The 23,382-nt window shown below is 44.7% G+C and overlaps 2 protein-coding genes across 29 annotated transcripts in view; one reads left to right on the top strand and one right to left on the bottom strand.

The window, feature by feature from the left end:
- Positions 1–5,655, top strand: part of ESR1 (estrogen receptor 1) — a 417,733-nt gene extending 412,078 nt beyond the window's left edge. For 10 of the 11 annotated variants that reach the window (XM_053222085.1, XM_053222082.1, XM_053222087.1 and 7 more), the window contains one exon: positions 1,100–5,655. In XM_053222085.1, the coding sequence (XP_053078060.1) occupies positions 1,100–1,334 (235 nt within the window). In that variant the 3' untranslated portion in view covers positions 1,335–5,655. The remainder of the gene's footprint in view (positions 1–1,099) is intronic. The other variant, XM_053222091.1, reaches the window with a different exon arrangement.
- Positions 5,656–15,554: 9,899 nt separating this feature from the next.
- Positions 15,555–23,382, bottom strand: part of SYNE1 (spectrin repeat containing nuclear envelope protein 1) — a 474,716-nt gene continuing 466,888 nt past the window's right edge. For 15 of the 18 annotated variants that reach the window (XM_053222078.1, XM_053222079.1, XM_027056613.2 and 12 more), the window contains one exon: positions 15,555–21,731. In XM_053222078.1, the coding sequence (XP_053078053.1) occupies positions 21,491–21,731 (241 nt within the window). In that variant the 3' untranslated portion in view covers positions 15,555–21,490. The remainder of the gene's footprint in view (positions 21,732–23,382) is intronic. The other 3 variants (XM_027056617.2, XM_027056618.2, XM_027056615.2) reach the window with 2 other exon arrangements.

Here is a 23,382-nt window from a genome sequence, read left to right as displayed (position 1 = left end):
GCCTACATTTCCCTGTATCCATTTGCCCCATATTTTCTGAGCATTTACCACATTCTTGGCACTGTTCCAGGCCTGCAGAATGGGCAAATTACTGCCCCTCGAGGAGCCTGCCCTGTGTGTGTGTGTGTGTGTGTGTGTGTGTGTGTGTGTGTTTATGTGGACACACATGCCTGGGGGAAGGAATAAGCATGCATATGTACAGAGAGCAATTTCAGGTTGTCACAGTGCTGGGAGGAAAACAGAGTAAGTGAAAGAGAGCAGCTAACGCTGTAGGCCCTGAGGTCACAGCCACTGTGGCAGCAAAAGGACTTCCAAGGGAGGTGGCGTCTGAAGATTTGGGGAAGAGGGGCACCTGGGTGGCTCAGTCAGTTAAGCATTCAGCTTCAGCTCAGGTTATGATCTCATGGTTCGTGGGTTCAAGCCCCACGTCATGCTCTGTGCTGACAGCTCAGAGCCTGGAGCCTGCTTCGGATTCTGTGTCTCCTTCCCTCTCTGCCCCTCTGCCGCTCATGCGTGCTCTCTCTCTCTCTCAAAAATAAATAAATGTTACACAAAAAAGATTTAGGGGAAGAGCATCCAGGCAGAGGGAACAGAAAGGGCAGATACCTGAATCTGGGAGTAAAGAGCTCAGTTTCTTCAAGCTCTTTCTTAGAAAGCTCAGCAGAAGTAAAGAGCGTGAGCTAGGAGAGAGAGGCCGGGGGAGCTAGGAGAGGTAGATGGAAGCACATCAGTTAGACCTTGCAGAGCATGGAAAGAAATTTAGAGCGTATTCCGACAAAATGGCAAAGAGCTGGAACATTTTAAACAAGGGAAGTTCTTGAACTGTTCTACACATTTAAAAACCTCCCTCCTACATGACTAGAGTGACTGGATCATCTCCATTCTCTCGTTAGATGCAATAGCGGGGAACAGAACCTCATTTGAGTCAGTGGAAGGAAGTCGCCCGCATAACAAATCCTGGAATGGCTCTTTCAACAGGGACAAAGATCGGCATGCCGGTGTCTTTGGAGTTTCCCTGGTTTCCCCTTCCTTGGAGTCTCGGCAGGCCTCGAGCTTGCGATGCTCTAAAGCGGTCCCCTTTGTGTCTTCCCACCCGCAGTAACAAAGGCATGGAGCACCTGTACAACATGAAATGCAAAAACGTAGTGCCTCTCTACGACCTGCTGTTGGAGATGCTGGACGCCCACCGCCTGCACGCCCCAGCCAACCGGGGGGGCGCACCCATGGAGGAGATGAACCAGAGCCAGCTGGCCACCACGGGCTCAACTTCAGCACATTCCTTGCAAGCATATTACATCACTGAGGAGGCAGGGGCTTTCCCCACCACAGTCTGAGAGCTCCCAGGCTCCCCCAAGGTCCTGAGAATCCCTGCAGCATGTTACCCACATCATGCATCACGATAGCAGAGTTCTCCTACGCGCACTCGGCATGCATCCGCCATCGTGGCTTCCTAATATGAGTGGCCATCCGTCTGCTTGCTCAGTTCTTAGTGGCACGCCTTCTTTTGGGAACAGCCAAAGGGATTCCAGGGCTAAATTCTTTGTAATGGCTCTCTCTGCCCCCTTTGCTACATTGCTAAGCATGAGGATTCTGTAACTTTTCATGACTGAACTCAGTCTATGAGCTGGGACTCAGGTGACTGTGCATTTAAGCTACTCGTTGAGACCCAGGCCTGGAGAGTGGACATTTCATCTCTGTGAAGCGTTTACTGGCTCTAAGAAAAAGCCACAGGAAAGGCGTGACAGTGGCTCCTTTAATTGCTGACTTGGAGAAAGCTAGGTCAAGGGTTCATTATGGCATCATCTTGTATTCCTATAGTAACGGATCATTTTATTAAAGTAATACCTTAAGGCTTTTGCTCTGTTGCATGGCTGTAGGCAGAATGTTCAGTGATTGTCTATTCATTTGCCCTATAGGAATACAAGATGCCCACAGAGAAGGAAGGTCCCCTAACTGTCAAAACTTTTTCAACTTAATACACTGCACCTTCAGATTTGCTGAATGCTCCTCCACTGGTTTTTGAGAACACTATGTACACACAGGTCATGGGTTCCAGTTAATTCTTGCTTCCCATGGACCCATCAATAGCAAGTTGATCCCAATTAAGTCACCTCTACATATACCAGTTTCCCTTTGAGGGATAAATTCTTGTGTTTTGTTTGTTTTGTTTTGTTTGTTTGTTTTGTTTTGTTTTGTTTTGTTTTCATTTTATGAGAGAAAGCCCTCTCCCCTCAGGACTTGGCAGTATATCCGCTTCAGGACCTGTTCTGGTGTGGTCTCACACTTGCCAGCAGAGGGCGTTCTACTCGGATCTCCCTGGTGTGTGACTTCACACGGAAGGTGAATTAGTCGCTTGTAGTGCCCAGCATATGACCAAGAACGGTTCAAAAGAGTGGGCACCCTGGTGACACTTTTAGCCCTGGGGAACTGGGGTAAATAGTAAATGTGCATGACTATTGTAAGTCTTGGAGAACAGGAGGGCAGAAACCAGATAAACCTGAGAGGCTCATGGTGGACCTGCACAGGCCGCAGGTAACCCCGAGAGCCCCTGGCAGGCCCCATGTGCACTGTGGGGCTGCCCTGGGATCCGCGGGAAGCCCTTCTGTCCTTGCCACCTGGCTGGCAGCAGCAGCAGTAGAAAGCCGCATTCCTGAGGTTTTCCCAGCACACTTTGGGGTGATGGGGCCAGAGGGTCGGGATCAGACACACCCTACTGGGGTTGCCGGGGACCTGGTCAGCCTACGTGTGTTCTTGGTTGTCTAGAGCTCATCCAACAACCAGGGTTTGGCCTTGGGGAAAAAACTTCCCCCAAAGCTCATTTCATCCAACTTCATAAGCCAAGCGCGCGTGTCTAAAGTTGGGCCATAGGAGTCCGTTGACCTATAGGCTAAACCAGAAAGGCTCACTGGGGCCACAGGGCAGTCTTCCCCAGGCCTTTGCATCTCCAGAGCCAACTATGGGTCATCTCTTCTTCTCAGCCAAAAAGTAAGTCTGGTTTCCTCCAGTGACTTCAGTTTCTATGATTTGAACCCCATTGAGAGGTGATGTGTTAGCCAACAACACAGCCAAGCTTCGAGGGCATCTCTTGGGACGCCTGTTTTAAAAGGTGGATTTCATTTCATTTTTGATTACTTAGTAAGCGATCACCAAAGGACTGGGAACCTGGGAGGGCCAAAAAAAAAAAAAAAGTTAAGTTTTTTTTTCATTTTATGTGCATCTGAATTTAGGGGCAATTTTGTGTATCTGCAGTAAGGATATGTTTAGAACATAATTCTTTTGTTTTTGTTTAAGAAGACCTTATGTAGTATAATATATTTTGTTTTTGAAATTGCAATGCTTGTTTATCAGACAATTGAATGTAGTAATTCCGTTCTGGATTTAATTTGACTGGGTTAACATGCAAAACCCACGAAAAATATTTAGTTTTTTTTTGTAGAGCTACCTTGTCATGTATGCGGTCATTGATGCCTAAGGCCTGGTGATTATTCATTTAAATGAAGATCACATTTCATATCAACTTTTGTATCCACAGTAGACAAAATAGCACTAATCCAGATGCCTATTGTTGGATATTGAATGATAGACAATCTTATGTAGCAGAGATTATGCCTGCAAAGGAAAATTATTCAGGGCAGCTAATTTTGCTTTACCAAAATATCAGTAGTAATATTTTTGGACAGTACCTAATGGGTCAGTGGGTTCTTTTTAATGTTTATACTTAGATTTTCTTTTAAAAAAATAAAAACAGACAAAAAAATTCTAGTACTATAGATGATGTAATACCAGCTAAATCCAAACAATAATAAAGTGGAGGGTTTTACATTATTCATCTAATGTGTTTGTATTCATGTTACGATACTACTACATTTGAAATGGGCAGAGAACACCAGATGGTTGGAGTGTTAGCCCAGGAATCTCAAATAATTTTAGAAATCTCTTCTTGTTCTTATTTGAAGTGCCACTAATGGACAGCTGACACTTTGCAGCTGATACTGCTGTTGGGGGTAGGGAACATGTTGTCTTCCCCACCCCCTCCACACTCGGAGGCAATTTAAGTTTTGAAAGACATGATCAACCTGGGGTTAGGGTAGGGTGGGGAACTAAGGTCAGGAATTTGGAGAGTGGGAAATACAGTAATAAAAGCCTTGAAAGTATTTTGAGGCAGATCGATACTGGCACCTGGGGTATGCACCGGGGTTCTGTATTCCACTCGTGTCCTGTAAACTACAAATGACAGCCATTTCTAAAATGGCAGCTGGAATTCTATGGAAGAAGAAGCGTCATCCACAGTCTAAGGTCTAAGTCTAAGGAACCGCTAGCGGTCTATGTTTCTTTTGGCCATTGCCAAGCTCCAAGCTTGCAGTTTACTATGGTAATGATTCCGTAATGCTGTCATGCAACAGAGAGGCTAGTTCATCCAAAGAGAAGACCCTACGTAGGTCGCAAAATCCAGTCCCTAAGGAAGTTCAGTCATTGGTTAGATTTTCCTGTTAATCTTGCAAGGCCGTCTAACTATGCCATATCCCATGCTTTCTGGGGGCTGAACAAATAAGGGACTTACCGGTAATTTACTCTTGATCACATTAAGGTGTTCTCGCATGAAAATCTTATACATTGAAATGGCCACTGATTTAGGCCATCGGTTTGGAGTACCCCTACATGAAACCAATTCCAAATCCCTTCCTATTCATACTTTCCTACTCTGAGATGGCCTGTGGATGCCGGGAATGGTCACTAGGACCGTAGTAATGTCTAATATTCACAGGCAAATCTGCTTTGGGAAACTAGTTATTTGGAAGGCAAATAGAGTTGTATAGTAGTTTATGAGGCAACCATGATTCTTTTCAGTACAAGGCTTGGGAGGATGATCCAGATTACACTGCACTCTTCCCAGGTGAACTCCCTGAAAACTTACTCTCAACTGGAGCAAATGAATTAAACTGTGGTTGGTCCCAAATATTCATCTTTCCATTAGTGTGATTCCTCTGTTTCTAACTGCATTTCCTTTTCATCTGGATTAAAGTGAGTGTGGCCTCTTTCTAAGTCGTTTAAAATTGTTTTCTAAGTAATCGCTGCCTCTGTTACGGCACTTCAGTTTTGCACTGTCTTTCAGAGATTGAAGAAAAATTTCTATTCTTTGTGTTTTTTTTGCATCCAAATGTGCCTGAACTTTTTAAATATGTAAATGCTGCCATGTTCCAAATCCATCTTCAGTGTCTTTGTATAGAGCTGTGTACCCTGGAAACAACATTCAGCCCCATGAGCAGGTGCCTGAGATGTGGACCCCTTTGCATTTACAGAGAGGTCATTGGTCATAGAGACTTGAATTCATAAGTGACATTATGCCAGTTTATGTTCTCTCACAGCTTATAAACAATGCTTTTTGTACACATCTTCTTCAATGTAGAGCTCTTGTTTTATGGGAAAAGGCTGAAATGCCAAATTGTGTCTCACGGTTTAATATGCCTTTTCGCTGATGCATACTATTATCGATGTGATTCTGTTTTGTTGCAGCTTTGCTTTGTTTAATGAAACACAATTGTAAACCTCTTTTGCACCTTTAAAAAGTAAGGAGTCCAGTGGGATGCTCAAGCACCTGTAAACAATTTTCTCAATCTGTTTGATGTTCAAATAAAAATTAAACAAATGACAACAGGCTTGTTTTATGTAAACTCCCTTCTTGCTAATGGCTCACCACTGACTGCCTCAAATCAAGGTGATGGAATGCATCTGAAGAACACAGTGACTCTTAAAGATCAGTCTGATGCCAGGATCCCTCTCGCCAGGCCTAGGAGGAGGTGTGTGGACACTGGAGGCAGGCAGACTGGCCTCACTGCTTGGGTCCACCACATATGAGGTTTATGATCACTGGCAATGAGTTTTTCAGAGCCTCCGCTTCCTCATCAACAAAACGTGACAGTGACACCTAATTCACAGGGTAGTTGGGAGGATTCTATGAGGTGCTTCTTAAAATACTGGTTGTTTTCTAATAGCTAACCCTCTCGCATCCCCTGTAAGGGGGAAGAAAGAAGCTTGAGAGTGGTTACTTGTGAATGAAAGAGTGAGTGTGAATGAACAATCCGAAACTTAAATAATTTGCTCAAAACCCTCTCCCCATCATGACGGTAAGACACGAATGACCAGTGCATCCCCACCCCATCCCACCTCTGGTTTCCATTTTAGGACTCCCCTCCTTTTTTAGAGCTACCTGCAGGCTCCTCTTTTTCCCTTTTCTCTGTAATTTAATGGATGAGTTGGGGGGAAATAGTGTGACTTACTAAGGGGCAACATGATACAATAGTACAGGCTCTACAGCTAGGTTACTCAGTTGGAAGACTCATTCTCCCATTTATTGTGTGACCTGGTGCCAAGTAATTGCACAGTGCCTCAGTTTCTTCTCCTGTAAAGAGAGAGAAAGAACAGTGTCACCTGCCTTGAAGTGTGGCTGTGAAGACCAGATGGGGTAACTCATGGAAAGCACTTAAGCACAGTGGCTGGTACAGCTTCTCCCTCCCCTGAGGCCTCTCCTCCCACATGTCTGCACTCACTTCTTCATTCGAGGGACTTTATGTTTTTCACATCGTTGAGTCCTTTGGATACTCAAGAAGCTCTTTTGTATTCTAGTTCTATCATCCCTGGGCAAGTTATTTGAACCCAATTCTCCTTGTTTCCTCATGTCTAAAATGGACGGCTCAGGAAACAACAGATGTTGGTGAGTATATGGAGAAATAGGAACCCTCTTGCACTGTTGGCGGGAATGCAAAGTGGTGCAGCCGCACTGGAGAACAGTGTGGAGGTTCCTCAAAAAATTAAAAATAGAGCTACCCTATGACCCAGCAATAGCACCACTAGGAATTTATCCAAAGGATACAGGAGTGCTGATTCACAGGGGCACATGTACCCCAAAGTTTATATCAGTGCTATCGACAATAGCCAAATTATGGAAACAAGCCAAATGCCCCTCAACTGATGAATGGATAAAGAAGATGTGGTTTATAAATACAGTGGAATACTACTTGGCAATGAGAAAGACTGAAATCTTGCCGTTTGCAACAACATGGATGGAACTGGAGGGTATTATGCTAAGTGAAATAAATCAGAGACAGACAGGCACCACGTGTTTTCACTATATGTGGAATTTGAGAAACTAAACAGAAGACCATGGGGGAAGGGAAGGGGAAAAAGTAGTTTCAAACATAGAGGGAGGCAAACCATGAAAGACTCTTAAATACAGAGAACAAACTGAGGATTGATGGCGGGGGTGGGTGAGGGAGAAGGGAAGATGGGTGATGGGCACTGAGGAGGGCACTGGTTGGCATGAGTACTGGGTGTTGTATGTAAGTGATGAATCATGGGAATCTACTCCTGAAACCAAGGGCACACTGTATACACTCTATGTCAGCCAACTTGACAATACATTGTATTTTTTAAAATAATAATACTAAAATAATAAATAAATAGATAAATAAGATAGAAATAAGAATAATACCCTATAGTGCTATCATGAAGATTAAAAGCGAGAAGTATCTAAAGTGCCTCCTACATGACCTACAGGTAGTAAGTTGTTGTAGGTATTGGCTAGCACTATTGTTACTACCCTCTGTGAGCATTTACATTTAATGGAATCTGACAGGTTTGGGTTGACATTTGCCATTTTGTTATTGTTTTGTACATGTCTCCTGTCTCTTTCATTCCTGTATTCCTCCTTACTGGCCCCTCCTCTTTTTTTGTTGTTTAAATAAATATCTTTAGGGTACCAGTCTAGATTTTTGGTTATTTTTTTTTTACTATTTTTAAATTTTCTTAGCGATTGCTCTTCCAGTGTGCATCCTAATCTGTCACAGTCTTTTCAGATTCATACTAACATAAATCTGATAAAATAAAATATCTTTGCTCCAATATAGCTCTGTTCTTTCCCTTGTGCTTTATAGTATTATTGTCATAAGTGTCCTATCTATATGTGGCATAAACCCAACAATAAAATGTTATTCTTGTTGGCTTATACAACTTAAATACAAAAAGTGGGAAAACAATATACTTACAGACTTTTTTTATATCAATCTATATATTTACCATTTTCGATGCTCTTCATTTCTTCCTGTGGATTTGAGTTACTGTCTGGTGTCATTTTCCTTCAGCCTGAAGGAATTCCTACAGTGTTTCTTGCAGGACAAGTCTACCAGTCGTGAATGCTCTTTGTTCATCTTGTTACGTATTTATTTCACCTTCATTTTTGAAGGGTGATTTTTCTGAATATAGAATTCTTCGTTGACAGTTTTGTTCCGAGCACTTTGAAGGCATCACCCTGCTCCTGGCTTCTACTCTTTCAATCCTTCTGATTCTCACCAGTATCTGATGAGTCACCTTTCCCTTGGTGCTTTCAAGATTTCTCCTTGGGGCGCGTGGGTGGCTCAGTCGGTTAAGCGTCCGACTCTTGGTTTCGGCTCAGGTCACGATCTTGCAATTTGCGAGACTGAGCCCTATGTCAGGCTCCTCGCTGACACCTTGGAGCTTGCTTGCTTGAGATTACCTCTCTCCCCCTCTCTCTGCCCCGCCCCCACTCATGCTCATGCTCTCTCTAAAAAAGAAATAAACATTTTTTTTAAGAAGCTAGTTTTATGGGGAGCCTGGGTGTCTCAGTCACTTAAGCAACTGACTTAGCTCAGGTCATGGTCACACGGTTTGTGGGTTTGAGCCCCGCATTGGGGTTGGGCTCTGTGCTGACAGCTCAGATCCTGGAGCCTGCTTTGGATTCTGTGTCTCCTGCTGTCTGCCCTTCCCCCATTTGCGCTCTCTCTGTCTCTCAAAAATAAATAAACGTTAAAAATTTTAAAAAATAAGAAAAAAATTAAAAAGCTAGTTTTACGTTCACATTCATGGTTGCTTTAAATTACAATATTTATAGCTACCACCAAAAGAGTAGTGGTAAGTCCAGGGGAGAGATGTTTGTTCAGGATAGACACTTTTCACAAATTTTTTTCCAGGTAACCTTTACAGCTGTGAGACGAGGGTAGCTATATTAGGGTCCTTACTTTGCAGGAGAGGAAACGAAGGATCGACAGAGTTAAGTGAGGCTCCCAGGATCAGAAACCTCCTGAATGGTGGCCACTTGATCAGTTCTCCTGAATGGAGAAAAGATTCCCACTTCAAAAACCGGGGCTTGCGCTTCTTGGGGGTTACAGCCACGTAGTACGTATGACATTTTAATCAAAACCAGATAAAAGTGCTAATTTTGTATTTAAACGAGTTCGACATTTTAGAGGTAGAAAAATTCACATGAACGTTTAAGGCAGACTGCGACTCTTTAAAGAAACGTGGCATTTCGGACAGAAAGCCGGACGCTATGTCCGAGTTCTGAAAAAAACTGTGTCCCCCTCTCTTTGTGGCGGGTGCCCCTTGGGTAGGAAAGCTTGAGAAGCACTTCTTTCGCTAGCATCCTTGGCACTCAGGGCCAGGCCTTTTGGTTTCTGAGGTTGTACCAGGCACCCTTGCGGCAGGTGAGCTGCGGAGTGATTTTCCCCTGTGCCTTTGGCACAAGGAGCTCTATTTCCGCGTGATGACCTGAGACCTTGAAGTCTGAGGCAGCGGCACCCTAGTAGCAACGGCACCTTCAGAGGCGACTGTCCCTGGGCTGGGCTCACTCCTTTTGGCACAGGACCAGCTCCTCTCTCATGGCCCAGGAGCGAGGCCACAGCGCACAGCCAAGGCCTCCGGGGTCTGTGCAGAACTGACAAAATGGTAGCTTTCATCCTAGATGGAAGTAAAGGGGAAAAACAGCAAACTGAAGCAAGGCAGCATTCAGGGAAACATTTTCAGGAGTGATTTTGAAATGGCGGGAAAAGCTCAGTGGCCCGGCCAGCTAGGAGCAGAGGAAAGGGCTCCAAGGTGGCCAATTCGGGACACTGCCAAGGACTACTCAGAAGGCACGAGATAGTGCTCTGCGTGACTTTCCAGACTCTGTGCACTGCTGGGCTTTCTACAGCACTCAACATGTCATCAGATGCCTTTCTCGTGGGGAAATCAATAATTGTGGGAAAGGCCAATGAAAGGTTTGTGAGCTGGTAAACATTTTTATGGGCTGATTGAATTCTTGAGTTCGCCCCAGGCTCAACAGAGGTTAAGCTGTAAAGATTCTTGAGTTTTTGCACATTTACAAGCAGAAAGAACATGTGTGAATACCCAGGGCCCGGGTCACAGGCTGGAGGGGAGGAAGGAAAAAGAAGAAGGCACGGTCACAGCAGGGAATCCTGTGACTATCAGAGGGAACTGATGTGTGTGTCACCCCAGGCCCCCGAGGACGCCAGGCGCAGCTGGGTTTCTGGGGCTCCACTGCACGCGCGAGCACAGCCTTCGAAAGGAAGGGAAGGGCCAAAGGTGCCGAAATGAACTGATACCTGCTTCACTGAGAGTGGAGTACAAATCAGAGCAAGTGACCCATTTGCTTATGTTTGAATGTATTATTAAATGTTTAAAAACACCCCTTAACTATCCTTACAATCAAATCCATTCTTGAATGCAAAAAAAAAAAATGCATATAAGGAAAAGCATGAGTAGATTTATGAGAAAAAAACAGGACGTTTGGATGGAGAAACTTGTTTTCATCACTTGGCCATGTTGGTACTGACTGCTTCTAGCTGAGGATCACGGGAGCCCGGGTCCAGGAAGTACAAAGACCTGAACCCCAAAACAACGGAACCCCAGGTGGCTCCAGGTTTCTTACTACGGGAAGAGGCTGCTAAGTTTGAAATGTGTTTAAAAAAATAATCGGGGGGGGGGGGGCGCGCTGGGGTGGCTCAGTCGGTTAGGTGTCCGGCTTAGGATCAAGTCGTGATCTCATAGTTTGTGAGTTCGAGCCCCGCATCGGGCTCTGTGCTGATGGCTCAGAGCCTGGAGCCTGTTTCAGATTCTGTGTCTCCCTCTCTCTCTGCCCCTCCCCTGCTCACACTCTGTGTCTGTCTCTCAATAATAAACGTTAAAAATTTTTTTTTAATAAATAAATAAAAAATAAAAAAATAATGGAAAGACAACATCAAAGAGTTAAGGCAATATGGAGATTTTTTATTTAATTTCTATGCTTGCACAGAGGCCGAAAGATAGAACAGGTGCCCTCTCAAATTTCTTGTGTTCCATTTCCAGTCAAATATCCTTTAGGATATTTTAGGTTTATCACCTGCCAAACTATGTCACCATCCTGGTCCCAATCCTCCCTTTCCTGCTGAGCTCCAGAAGCCCCTTGTGCGCTCTCTCTGCCAGAGGGACGTCCCCAGCCCTGAGAAAGTCACTCTGTACAGGGGCCAGAACACTTGCCTTCCCGACGTCAGCACTCACAGAGGGAAGAATGAGGACCACTGACCTGGCAGGTGCTCCGACTAGGACATGAACAACATGATCTCAGAGAGCCTAGATTTGTGGAAGCTTCTGTGCCTCTTACCCAGGAGAGGAGATGCCATTTCCATCCCAAAGACGACATTACGGCCCTGGCCCCACCCCACCCCCAACAAAATCCAACAAAAACAATTGGGGGTAAAAAGAGTTCTTCAGGGAAGCCACAAAAGTGTTTTCAAGGGAGGAACCCCAAATGGCAGCCAGATTGAGGTATGAGAGGGTTGATCTAGTGTGGAGCCACCCCAGTGGGGATGTCATTCTGAGAAGTCCTATCACGACGACGCAGTCCCAACGGCCCCAGGGTCATGCTAAGGGCAGCACTTCCACCAGCGGTGCTTGTCTTAGGCCACTGTGTCTTGTGGGCCATCAAACTTTTTCTCTAAAGGGCCAGAGAGTATGCACCTCACTTAATGTGGCCTGTAAACATTTTTTGCCTGTTTTGTTTTACAACCCTTTAAAAATACGAAACCCATTCTTACGTCAAAGGCCTGCAAACATAAGCCACAGGCTGCAGTTTGCTGACCTTCGTCTTATGCTATGCTTTGTGACCTTTGTCAGGCATATTAGGCCACAAGTCCCCTCCTCCCCACCCAGCTAAGAAGACAGCAAGAGGCCAGGGAGGTGATTCCTGAGGGAATCCCACCTGGAAAGGGCAGCAGGAGGACCTGGAAACGCACACATCAGGAGAGGGTCCTCTATTCCCTCTGGCTCATTCCAGAGCTTCTGATAGGGCTTTCAAAATTCTATGAGCCTTTTTCCTCCCAGAAAAGCTTAAAAATAAGAGGGAGAAGATCTGCAAACCCTTCCCCATCGCTATTTCTGGAATCAACTAGAAACTAGAGGAAACAATCATCAACTGGGCAGCATTACCGTCCCTCAGTACTTGCCATGCACCAGACAGCACGCACAGAACACGCTTCTGCAGCAGGGACTATTACTATGTCTCAGGAGGAAACTGAAGAACAGAAAGGTTAAGTCACTTGCTCAGGTTGCACAGCCAGGAAGTGGCCCAGCTACAGGGCTGAGCACGTGTACTTTGCCTCCGGAGTCTCTGCTGTAGGTGGAGCCTCCTTAGTAAGACTTGGACAAAAAGGACTTTGTAAACTTCTAGGTCCTTTGCTCCCCTGTCGTTCTGATCATCAGACTCCGTGAAGATGGTGGAGGAGAGGGGCTGAGCCCCACCCAAAGCCCGTCTCGAGGAGGCAGAATATTAAAGGAGGCTGTTGAGGAGGCGGAGAAAGGAAAAAGTCCAGCAGGCGAATCAGTGGCGCCTGGGGCCTTGTGAGGGGCTGTCCCCGCCCCACTTGGCGGGGATCAGGCCTGGGCTCACTTGCAAGCAGTGATTTCTGGAGGAGGTGATAGCTTAGGAAGCTGAGGTTTTTCTTGAACAAACGAGTCTCATTGGGCGGACATCTCTCTCAGGAAAGCTCTTCTCCAGGACTCACCCAGTACCCTGGTCAGGGAGCCTCCTTGTCTGAAAACGGGGGCTTGCCCACTTTTGCTCTTACACACTGGAACTGGAACCAACAATAAATTCAGGATGACCCCCCAGAGCGGGGTCAGCCATTCAGATGCCACTTTTAATAAATGACCCCTCCCCACCTATTTCGAGCATACCAAAATTGTTTTTTTTCTTCAATTAAAAAGAAAATCAAATGTCTCTCATGCAAGAACAGAAGTACCATTTTCTTTCATTTAAAAATTATCATTATTATTACAGCAATTAGGATCTCAAAAACAAATCATGCTCTTTGTCACGATTTAAATAATGTGTTTAAAATTATTTCTTCCCCTGATGATTCTATTCATAATGTTAAGCCTTGAATTTCATATGTCTTTCTAAATGTTTTCCTTGCCTTATGCAATTAATGGATTTTATTTCTATAAAAACGGGAGCATATTATAGAAACTATTCCATATCTTTAAAAAAAAATTAACATCTTCCTCAATATAGTCTCATTTAAAAAATAGTTGCATTATAGTGAACAGTAGGTATGCACTGTAATTATTCCACAAGCCCCATACTGACTTTTAGGTTGCTAAAAGCTAGTGATAAAAGGAGGCATCTCCTTTTGTTCCTTACAGGCATTGGGACAACTGTCTATTTATTTGGAAATTGACAAAGTAGTGTATTACATCACAGCAACTACAAAAAATGTCTCCAGATAGGTTATAAACTTACTAGAAGAAAATACAAGAAATTATTTTCATAATCTTGGAGGGGAAAAGGACTTACTATAGACTATCCAGGGGCACCTGGGTGTCTCAGTTGGTTAGGCGTCTGACTTCGGCTCAGGTCATGATCTTTCGGTTCATGGGTTCAAGCCCCACATCGGGTTCTGTGCTGACAGCTCACAGCCGAAGGCCTGCTTTGAATTCTGTGTGTTCCTCTCTCTCTGCCCCTCTCCCACTCCTGCTTTCTCCCTCTCTCTCAAAAATAAATAAATATTAAAAACAGTTTAAAAATATATAGACTATCCAGATTCTATAAAAGAAAAAGAACCTGTCAGATTTGATGACGTAAAAAGGAAAACTTTCTGTGTAACGAAAGGAGCTACATAAAATCAAGACAAATGATATACAGGGTTAATTTTTCTAATATACAAAGTGTTCCTTGGAAAATATACAAAAAAAGTTAAGAAAAAAAAAGAAAAATAGAGACTACAACAGACATATAAATAAAACACAGAGGTTATACAGATGGAAGTATCATATAAGTGGGTCGTAGAAATGCAGATTTTATTTATTCAAAAAATTTAAAAAAAAATATTCATTTTTGAGGGAGAGAGAGTGGAGGAAGGGCAGAGAGAGGGAGAGAGAATCCCAAGGAGGCTCCTGCACTGTCAGTGCAGAGCCCAACTCAGAGCTTGATCTTACAAACCATGAGATGATGACCTGAGCTGAAATCAAGAGACAGATGCTTAACTGAGCCACCCAGGTACCCCAGAAATGTAAAATTTAAAAACACTGAGTACTATTGCCCTCAGTTGGGTAATATTTTAGAAAAATGATAACATCTTGTCCAGCCCTTCCAAACTTACCTAACACACGGGAATCACCAGAAAGCTTCAAACAAATACTGATCCTCAGAAGCCATGATTTAATCATTTTAACGTGAGGCGTGGGGTTCTACATTTTTGTCAGTTCCCTGAGAGATACTCATATGCAGAATTTGGACATTAATAACTTGGGGATAATTCCCATAATTTGGAAATCGTTGCTCTGGATTTAGGGGACGGTTCTGAGGAAAGGGTTCTCTCCCTCACTGTGGGGGAAGATTGTAAATCACTACAGCTTTTCAGAAAATAATCTGGCAAATTGATTAAAATGTAGAATGTACATAACTTTCTGATTCAGTAATTATACCTAGAATAATGCACCTTAGGGAAAAGATAGCAGTGCTACACAAGGATTTGCGTGCAAATACACGCATGCATGCTTCCTGCAGCATTGACAGCAAAAACCTGGAAGGAAACAACCGTTAAAGGAAGATACTGAGATGTCCACTGAAGTGAACACACATGTACTGATGTCTGTGGAATACTGTTAAAAATGCAAGTCACAGAATAATAAACATAAATGTGTACACCATTTGAATAAAGAAATGAGAAAAGCAGAGAAACATCAAGGGCGCCTGGGTGGCTCAGTCGGTTAAGTGTCTGACTTCAGCTCAGATCATGATCTCACGGTTCATGAATTTGAGCTTCACATCGGGCTTTGCACTGATGGTGCAAAGCCTGCTTGGGATTCTCTCTCCTGCTCTCTCTCTCTGCCCCTCTCCGACTTGTGCTCTCTCCATCTCTCTCTCTCTCTCTCTCTCTCTAAGCGGATAAACTTAAAAAAAAAAAGTAACATCAAATTGGGAGATGAGTGAGAAGGAAATCAGAAAATGTTCATTTTTCTTTAGAAAACAAGAGACGGTGGGGCGCCTGGGTGGCGCAGTCGGTTAAGCGTCCGACTTCAGCCAGGTCACGATCTCGCGGTCTGTGAGTTCGAGCCCCACGTCAGGCTCTGGGCTGATGGCTCAGAGCCTGGAGCCTGTTTCCGATTCTGTGTCTGTGTCTCCCTCTCTCTCTCCCCCCCCCCCCCCGCCCCGTTCATGCTCTGTCTCTCTCTGTCCCAAAAATAAATAAACGTTGAAAAAAAATTTTTTTAAATAAAAAAAAAAAAGAAAACAAGAGATGGGCACCTGGGTGGCTCAGTCAAGTAAGCCTCCAACTCTGATTTCAGCTCAAGTCATGATCTCATGGTTTGTGAGGGAGCCTCACATTGGGCTCTGTGCTGACAGTACAAAGCCTACTTGGGATTCTCTCTCCTGTTCTCTCTGCCCCACCCCTGCTTGCTCTGCCCTTTCTCAGAATAAATAAATAAGACATTAAACAAACAAACAAAAAGAAAACAAGAGAGACTTTTGGAATTCAAATGGTTGATTTTTTAAAAAACAATTAGCCTTTAAAATAGACACATATGAAAAACAGAAAGAGGGGGGCCTGGGTGGCTCAGTCAGTTAAGCATCTGACTCTGGATTTCAGCTCAGGTCATGATCTCATGGTTGTGGGACTGAGCCCTTCGTTGGCGGGACCCTCCTGTTTGGGGTTCTCTCTCTCCCTTTGCCCTTCTCCGGCTTGCTCCCACTCTCTCTTGGAAAAAAAATTAATTAAAAAAGAGAAAGAAATGGGGTTTGTCCTAAGATGTATTAAAACTTGTAACAAAGTATGTGACACACTATGCTGGTATATTAATCGTATATTAAGAGTCATATTTATACTATTTATTTACCATATATCTATATTATATATATTACACTTATATATAATTACATTTATAATTATTACATTTATATCTGGATTACATATTTATAGATATTTATAGATATCATATATACATGATCTTTGAAATCAGTTTTGCTATATACTGCTATAATTAAGACAGCAATGGAAAGATAGATCAGTAGCATAGGATACAGTCCGGAACAAAACTCCAGATTTATATGGATACCTATCATTTGATGACGCAGCATCACACGTCTGTGAGGGAGGATGTGGAAATCAATCGCTTACGACACTTGCCACGTGGCCAGGGAGGGAGAGTTGACCGGTCCCAAGATGGAGAAATCTGGGGCAGATGGTGGCCTAGAGCCCGAAGTGGTGCCTCGCTAACAAGTTCCCAGGCGGCACTGATGCTGTGGATCCGAGCCGCACTTGGAGCCCACTGGCCTGGGCAGGCTGGTTTATAGCGGAAGGCATCCCTGTAAATTCCACAGAGGGGTGTGGCGGGGACAGGAGGTAAGCCATGTTGGGGTGACTGCTTGGAACTGTCCATGGTGTCGTCCGCTCGGCAGCTTTAGCTTCTGAGCCCAGTGAATGCCTCAAGGATGTGCCCAGCAGGATTTGGACCTGGGCTTGGCAGGTGCACCTGTGAGGCCCTGAAACTACGATTCAGCAGGGAGACCCGTGGCATCAACGCAGTCAAGGTGTGGTACAGCCGACCAAGGACCTTCTTCTGATAATCGCGGTTTTCAGTCAGTTCCTGCTCCCGTATCAGGTCACAGGTTAAAAACAAAATTGCAAGGCTGACTTATTTTGCGGGGCCTTCATATTTTGGAAAGATGATGTCCACATCCCAACCGGCTTCCTCAGCTCCCCAGCTGAAATGTCCCTCGTTGTTCAGTGTGTGCCATGGTGTCACGCATCCCGCCTTGTTTTTATTAGAAATTCTCAACTGTCTGACTTCTCTAGACTTCCAAGATGCGCCTTCCTCAACACAGTTCAAACGAATTCTTCCAGCGCCTGCCTTTGCCCAACGTCCCACTCAGGGCCAGCAAGTGCCTCCCACTCACCCAGTTCTTCCACTTGCTCCTCTGAAGGAGGATTCTTCCCAAATTTCAGGATCCCCTGTGGCATTCCCGAATGGATTCCCGGCAGATATTTTAAACTCTGGGCGAGAGGTTAGTGAGAAGCCAGGAACTGAAAAATAAAAGCCATTCCTTTTAAGTTTCATCGTCTCTGGATTAATTTAGGTCTGACAACCAGTCTATTATCACAGCGTATTATTAAATCTAAAATGTAAATGACCACTCCTGGTGAAACGCCCCTTCGCATCGCCCAAACTTGGTGCTGCACGTGACAAAGCTGGAAATGGCCTTCAGGCTCGTACATCACTGCACCTGTCTCCGTTTCCACAGACTAACATTCACGCTCTTCAGAAACGCACCCCACTGCAACAGAAATCAGGTGACAAAGAAGTTAAAGGGAGAAGACATTTGTTGACAGAAAATTAAGACGGATCTAACAGACTTAATCTCCTTTTTCTCCCCTAAGTCAGATATCATTTCTATCAGGTTCCCTTCTAGTCTCCTCAGTTGCGCTCACCCCAAGTTTTGGGATATAACCGGTGGAGGAAAGTACAGGTTCTTCTGTATGTCAAAGGCACTGTAAGGGTTGCCTCAGTGGGTAATTAAACAAGAAGTGACGGGGTCCTGGCTGAGACTGGCCTCCCGAGGTCTGAGGCAGGTCATACACCGTTGTGAACATTTGATAAACACCATGATATGAGGGGATGTTCCTCTGCCTGGAGTTTTGGAACCTACTGTGCACATGCTCTAAGACTCACATTGCCACACAGTTCCCCGAGGACACATTGGTGATGCTGGACTAGCCGGTGACGCTGGGGGTGGGGGCGGGGGCAGAGATCCCAATTATTAGGACTGGTCTTGGGCCCATCCACACCAGCTCCTGGAGACCCTGTGTTTCTGGCCGTGATCAGTTTTCATACATCAACTCGCCGCACCTATTTTTGCTTTACGGTCTCTTCTGTGGCTTGTCAATAAAATCCTGTAGCTTTAGTTTCTTAATAACTGGCCCCAGGGAATAGGCCATAAATCAGTCTTTTTTTTTTTTTTACAGGAAGATCTTTTCCTTTTTGTACAGGAAATCTCAGACCTCAGCTTGCTGAATTTCTCCCCCAAGCCTTTTGAAGGTATCTCTTCTCTCTTCTTACAAAAACAAGGGAAGCGGCTGCCACCCCATTTTCCAGGCAGCAACATTCCTGCTCCCCAGGGGCAGTTTTCCAGAAAAGCCTTCACTCTTCCCTGGGGTTCCTGTTAAGTCACTGCTTTTATTTTTCCAAACCTTCGTTTCTCCATGTTAGCTCTGGACTTTCTCTTTCCTCACCATTTCTAACATTTTCTGTCTGCTTGTGCAAATCTCATGATCCAAATGTAATTAACTCTATATTCCTGGCCAGCTGATGGCCTCTCTTCCTCACTCACTACCCTCAGGATCACCCGCTACCTCCAGGCCACAGCAGGGCTCCTCACAGTCCTTACTCCAGGAATGAGGGCCCTTCAACCCCCTGTACATTCTTTTAAAAGCCTCATCTTGTCCCCGAAGCCTTTGCTGAACATGTTCTCTGTCTCTGTTAACAGGACAGCTGGGGGCACAGGTAAGGGTGCTCCTAATGCTGTCCGGCGTCCCCTTCCTCAAACGGTAGGTAGGAGTGAGGGCTCCAGGCAGAGGTACCCGACTGTGGCTGGCGTGGTCCTCACTAGACCAGTCATATCACCACCTGGGGGAAGCCATGACCTCGTGGCTTCTTCAATGCTAACATTCGCCAGAACTTTCCACTTTGTTCTGTTCCGATGCTGGATTGTCTGAGTCTTCTAAAGTTTAATAGGAACACGAGTCATGCAACCCTGTGTGTGTCACGGTTTTTAGAAAGGCACAAAAAGACGACACTCAAGATTTCTCTTAAAACCGGGCTTTTTTCTCAGCCACATGGAACACTTGTCTTCAGTGATGGGAGATGCCTGGTGAGTCAGTGAATCATAATGTGGAGAAGGGACGGCTCTGCAGTCTCGTGATGCTGGGTTTTTTCCATGACTAATGCCTCATTGTGTGGCGATTTCCCTAACAGGGGCAACGTGTGTGTCTGGAAGGGCTGGACTGCTCCTGAGGCCGGCCCACCACTTCTTGGATTTCGGAGCAGGAGTGGCAGGGAAGTGAGGGACGACTGAGGCCCAATCTCAGGTGAGGCTGCCCGCAGCTCCAATCTCAGCCACTGCTCACCGCCTTTCCAGAAGCAGGAAGATGGGAGGCTTCAGCACAGGTTTCTCTTCCTTAAAAAAGAACAACGCAACTCCGATCTGATCCCTGAGCGGGGTTTCATGGGGAATGAGACAGGAATAACCTGACAGTAGAAAGCAGAACAGCCACGTGAGGAAAGGTCAGTAGAAGGAAGTCTTAAAGATAGTCCAACAGCGATCAGGAAAGTCTTCCTGATGGTGGCTTGTGAGGTGAGTCTTGGGAGAGAGGAGACATGGAGCAGTGAGAAGAAAACTGTGGAGGTAAGACAGCACAAGGCAGTGCTTTTCAACAGTCAGTAGAGCCACACTCACCTCAGGCAAGCTGCCAGGTGGTACCCCCAGGGATAGGATGAGAAGGTCTGCAGTGATCCTAGGAATTGGGAAACCTAGGAAACCTCAGGAACCCGAGCTGAGATGGCATTCAGGCTACAGATATCATGGAAACCGCAGCAGGCAGTTTCAGGCAATTTTGAGTACCTCCGCTTTGTTGAAATTGTCCACAGCGAGCAGGATTTGTAAACGAAATACCTACAGGAGTTAGACCGGTGCAAGTGGTGACAGGAGTTGAGAGGGTAGCAGAGCGAATGTAGAAGCAGTCTCTTCCTGTTCTTCAGGGGACAGAAACCACATCACCCCGGCAATTATTGTCACGCAGGAATATGCACCTCATACATCGGAGCTTTCCATTTTCAGGAGGAGCTGGCGACCTGGGCTTTACATAAAACTTCCTCTTCCAATTATCCAAGGATGGATTAAAACACCATGGGCACCAAACAATTCCACAAGGGCCAAGGCTTGGCAAGATCAGAAGGGCAGAGTAAAATCTTACTGTATGTGGAATTGAATGATGAATGAAAACCGTATTTCTTCTGGTAGACAACGAAAAGCAATAGGTTTTGGATACAGTAGGGACATGAACAAGAATGCTTTAGGAAAATCCACATGGCTATTGTGGATCCTTAGGATGGAGTGGAGACAGGGTCTCAGTCAGGAGATTAAATGGGGTTTCTTCCAACTGGGCAAAGGGGATAGAGAAGAAAGGGGGCTGTGAAAGGTGTTGGGGAGTAAGAGGTCAGGAGATACCACTAGCTATGGGAGGGGAGGGTGAAAGGAAGCATCCAGAATCCTTTATGTCTAAATGTGCACTACCTGTAATCATCCTCTTAACATATACTTATGTTTCAGTTTCACTCATTCTGCAAAAACGATCATTTAGGTTACATTCTGATAAGGATCTGCCTCATAGGTAAATTTAGAGTCATTTGTTTAAGGGGAAGAAAAAAAGCACAGACAAAATATTTTATAGTATCTATAATAAATGCAAAGAAATCAATACAAACAAAACTTGGCTTTAGCAAACTGTACATACATAAATATCTTTTTTTTAACTATAACATTCAACTTTTTTTTCACATAAAGCCTTCCATGATCTTATTTATTACATCCAGTTTTTCTTTATACCTTTAAAAAAGTGCCTTTTAGATTTACAGCTTGTGCTTCTAAAGCAAAGGTTAGAACATCATGCCCCAAAGGAAAACAAGGTAAAAAGAAAGGTGCCATATAAGCTCTTAAAAATTGTATGTTACAAGGTTCTAAAATCTCTGCAGCACTGATTGGTTGGTAGATTGTTCGATGCCAACATGGCATTCTGGAAGAGTCCTTTACCAAATGGATGGAGCAGCACCCTGGGAAAGGTGCCCGGACAGTCTACTGAAGTCCTTGGGTATGCATAGAATGGGCCAGTGGCCCAGAACTCATGCGTCCAGAGAACAATGGAGGTCCTTAATCTCTTTAGTGCTGAGGCTCAGAGTTTCAAAGAAAATTTCTTCCCAACCTGTCGTGTCTGCTCTCCTCCTGTCATTATTTACCATCCCCCTCCGAAGCCATGATTTGCACACAGAGGCTACAGAGGAGGGCTAACGCTGCCACACCCAGGGCATTCGTCAAGATGCAGGTCCTCTTTGGGTTAGCGTAGGATTGCTTTTGGCCAAATCCTCCACATGCGGCTGGCATCGGCCTGGTTCAGAGTGGAGGAGGGCCGTTTGTGTATCTGAGCATGGGGTGGAATGACCGGGCAAAGTTGTTGGAGAGGGCACAACTATAGTCTTCCTCTGACATTGGTACGAGGCAGGCGAGCCCGATGAGGAGCAACAGGAGAAGCTGGAGTGGAAGGGCCGCGCGGAGGACTCTGAGTAAGAAGGCCCGGCCGGACCGAGCTGGCCGAGGCTCAGAAAGGGAGGAATCGCAGCCACCTTTTATGGACCTGAGAGGAGAATCAACATAAACAACTCAAATATCTCAAATGCTGGATGGATGCCGCTTTTTGCTTCCTCACCTTCCTGGAAGCTAGAGGACCATGCCAAACACAACCCAACCCGTCAATTAGCTGGCAGCCTTCTGCGGTAGGGGATCTCCCACCACCACATGAAGAGTGTTTTGGAAACTTCCCTGATGAAAAATAAACATTTAGTCAGTCAACTAAAGGCAGCTCATTGGCTTCAAATTCCACCCCTTAATTTGGTGAAATATTTCCCGTCAACAAAGATAACTGCCCTACACACATTCTACCAGCATAGATTAAGTAGATCCAGGATAATTCAAATGTGGATGTTTGATGTGGGACATTTTTGGTTTCACAGTATCAGTAGCACCATTAGGCAAAATTAGTTGCTGTCAGAATCATACAAAGTATCCCATCTAGCCATCCTGGATGTGCCGAAATCCGTGCAGCAAGGATAAGGACATCCACGGCCATCTTGCAGAGACCCATCAAGTTTAAATAATCTTAGAGCATACCCTGGTTTCATCTTGCACTGAATCAGCATCTGACCCTGACCCAAGTGGGTTCCAAAGCTGTAGGAACAAGGCGACAGCAGAGTCGGTCTACAGGACACTGATGTGGAACGACTTGGATTCTAGGCCGATCCCATCTATCACTAGCTCTGTGACTTCGGGAAATGGACACCATTTTCTGAGCAGAACAGATTGTCTTCTTGAAGGCTCCTTCTAGACTCAAAGTTCCAAGTTTGCCTATCTACTTCCATTTTTCCATCTCCCTTTATATAGTGCATTAGAGATTAGGTATGAATCAAGAAAGACGGCAAAATATTGAATATGGAAATAAGTCCTGGCTATAGGATGCACTGTTTTCTCTTTGTGATCATCTGTTGATGTCTTGTTTGGTTAGTAGTGGAAAAGTCATAGAAGGAAATGTTATTTACAAGAGGGATTTGTACATACACACATAACACACATGCATGCACGCACACACAAAACACTGCAGGAGCAGAAAGAATTTATGTACCAATGAGACACATTCCTCCATACCGAGTATGAGTTCCCTAATGGTTATAATATCACTAAGAGTAACGACACTGAATGTGAGGCCACTGGAGAGATATGAAGGTGGAAAAACGATATTGGTTACTCTGTACATTTTTCTCGTACGAAAACATTGTGTTTCTAGCTATATCCTGTTAGCCATTAATGTCTGAAAACATCACATTCATATAAGTGGGGGAGAAGGGGTATCCCAAAGAAAATGACTGTTAAGATAAAAAGCAGACATAATCCCCCTAAAAAAAGGAACAGAGGGAGTACTCAAAGCTTTCTTATGACACCATCAAAGACAGGTGTGAGACGAACAGGTTAGTCCTGCAGAAGCCCCAAGCAGCCACATACCATACTGTGTTTCTGGTACAGTTCTTGCAGTGTAATGAAAAAACAAATCATTGGCCCAAACTGGGACTGTATTCTTTTCCAAAGTCGGAAACTAATGGCTGTGTGACCTTGAACAACTCATTTCACCTCTACGTGCCAACTTCTTCAAACCCTTCAAATTAGGTTAGATGGCCTTCCAACTTGGAAGTTCCATATTTTATACATTTTACGTCTTCTAATAATTGGTCAGTATA

The sequence above is a fragment of the Acinonyx jubatus genome, chromosome B2, assembly GCF_027475565.1.
Source record: "Acinonyx jubatus isolate Ajub_Pintada_27869175 chromosome B2, VMU_Ajub_asm_v1.0, whole genome shotgun sequence".
In the NCBI taxonomy this organism is placed as follows: Eukaryota; Metazoa; Chordata; class Mammalia; order Carnivora; family Felidae; genus Acinonyx; species Acinonyx jubatus.
This window is presented reverse-complemented; position numbering and strand designations above follow the sequence as displayed.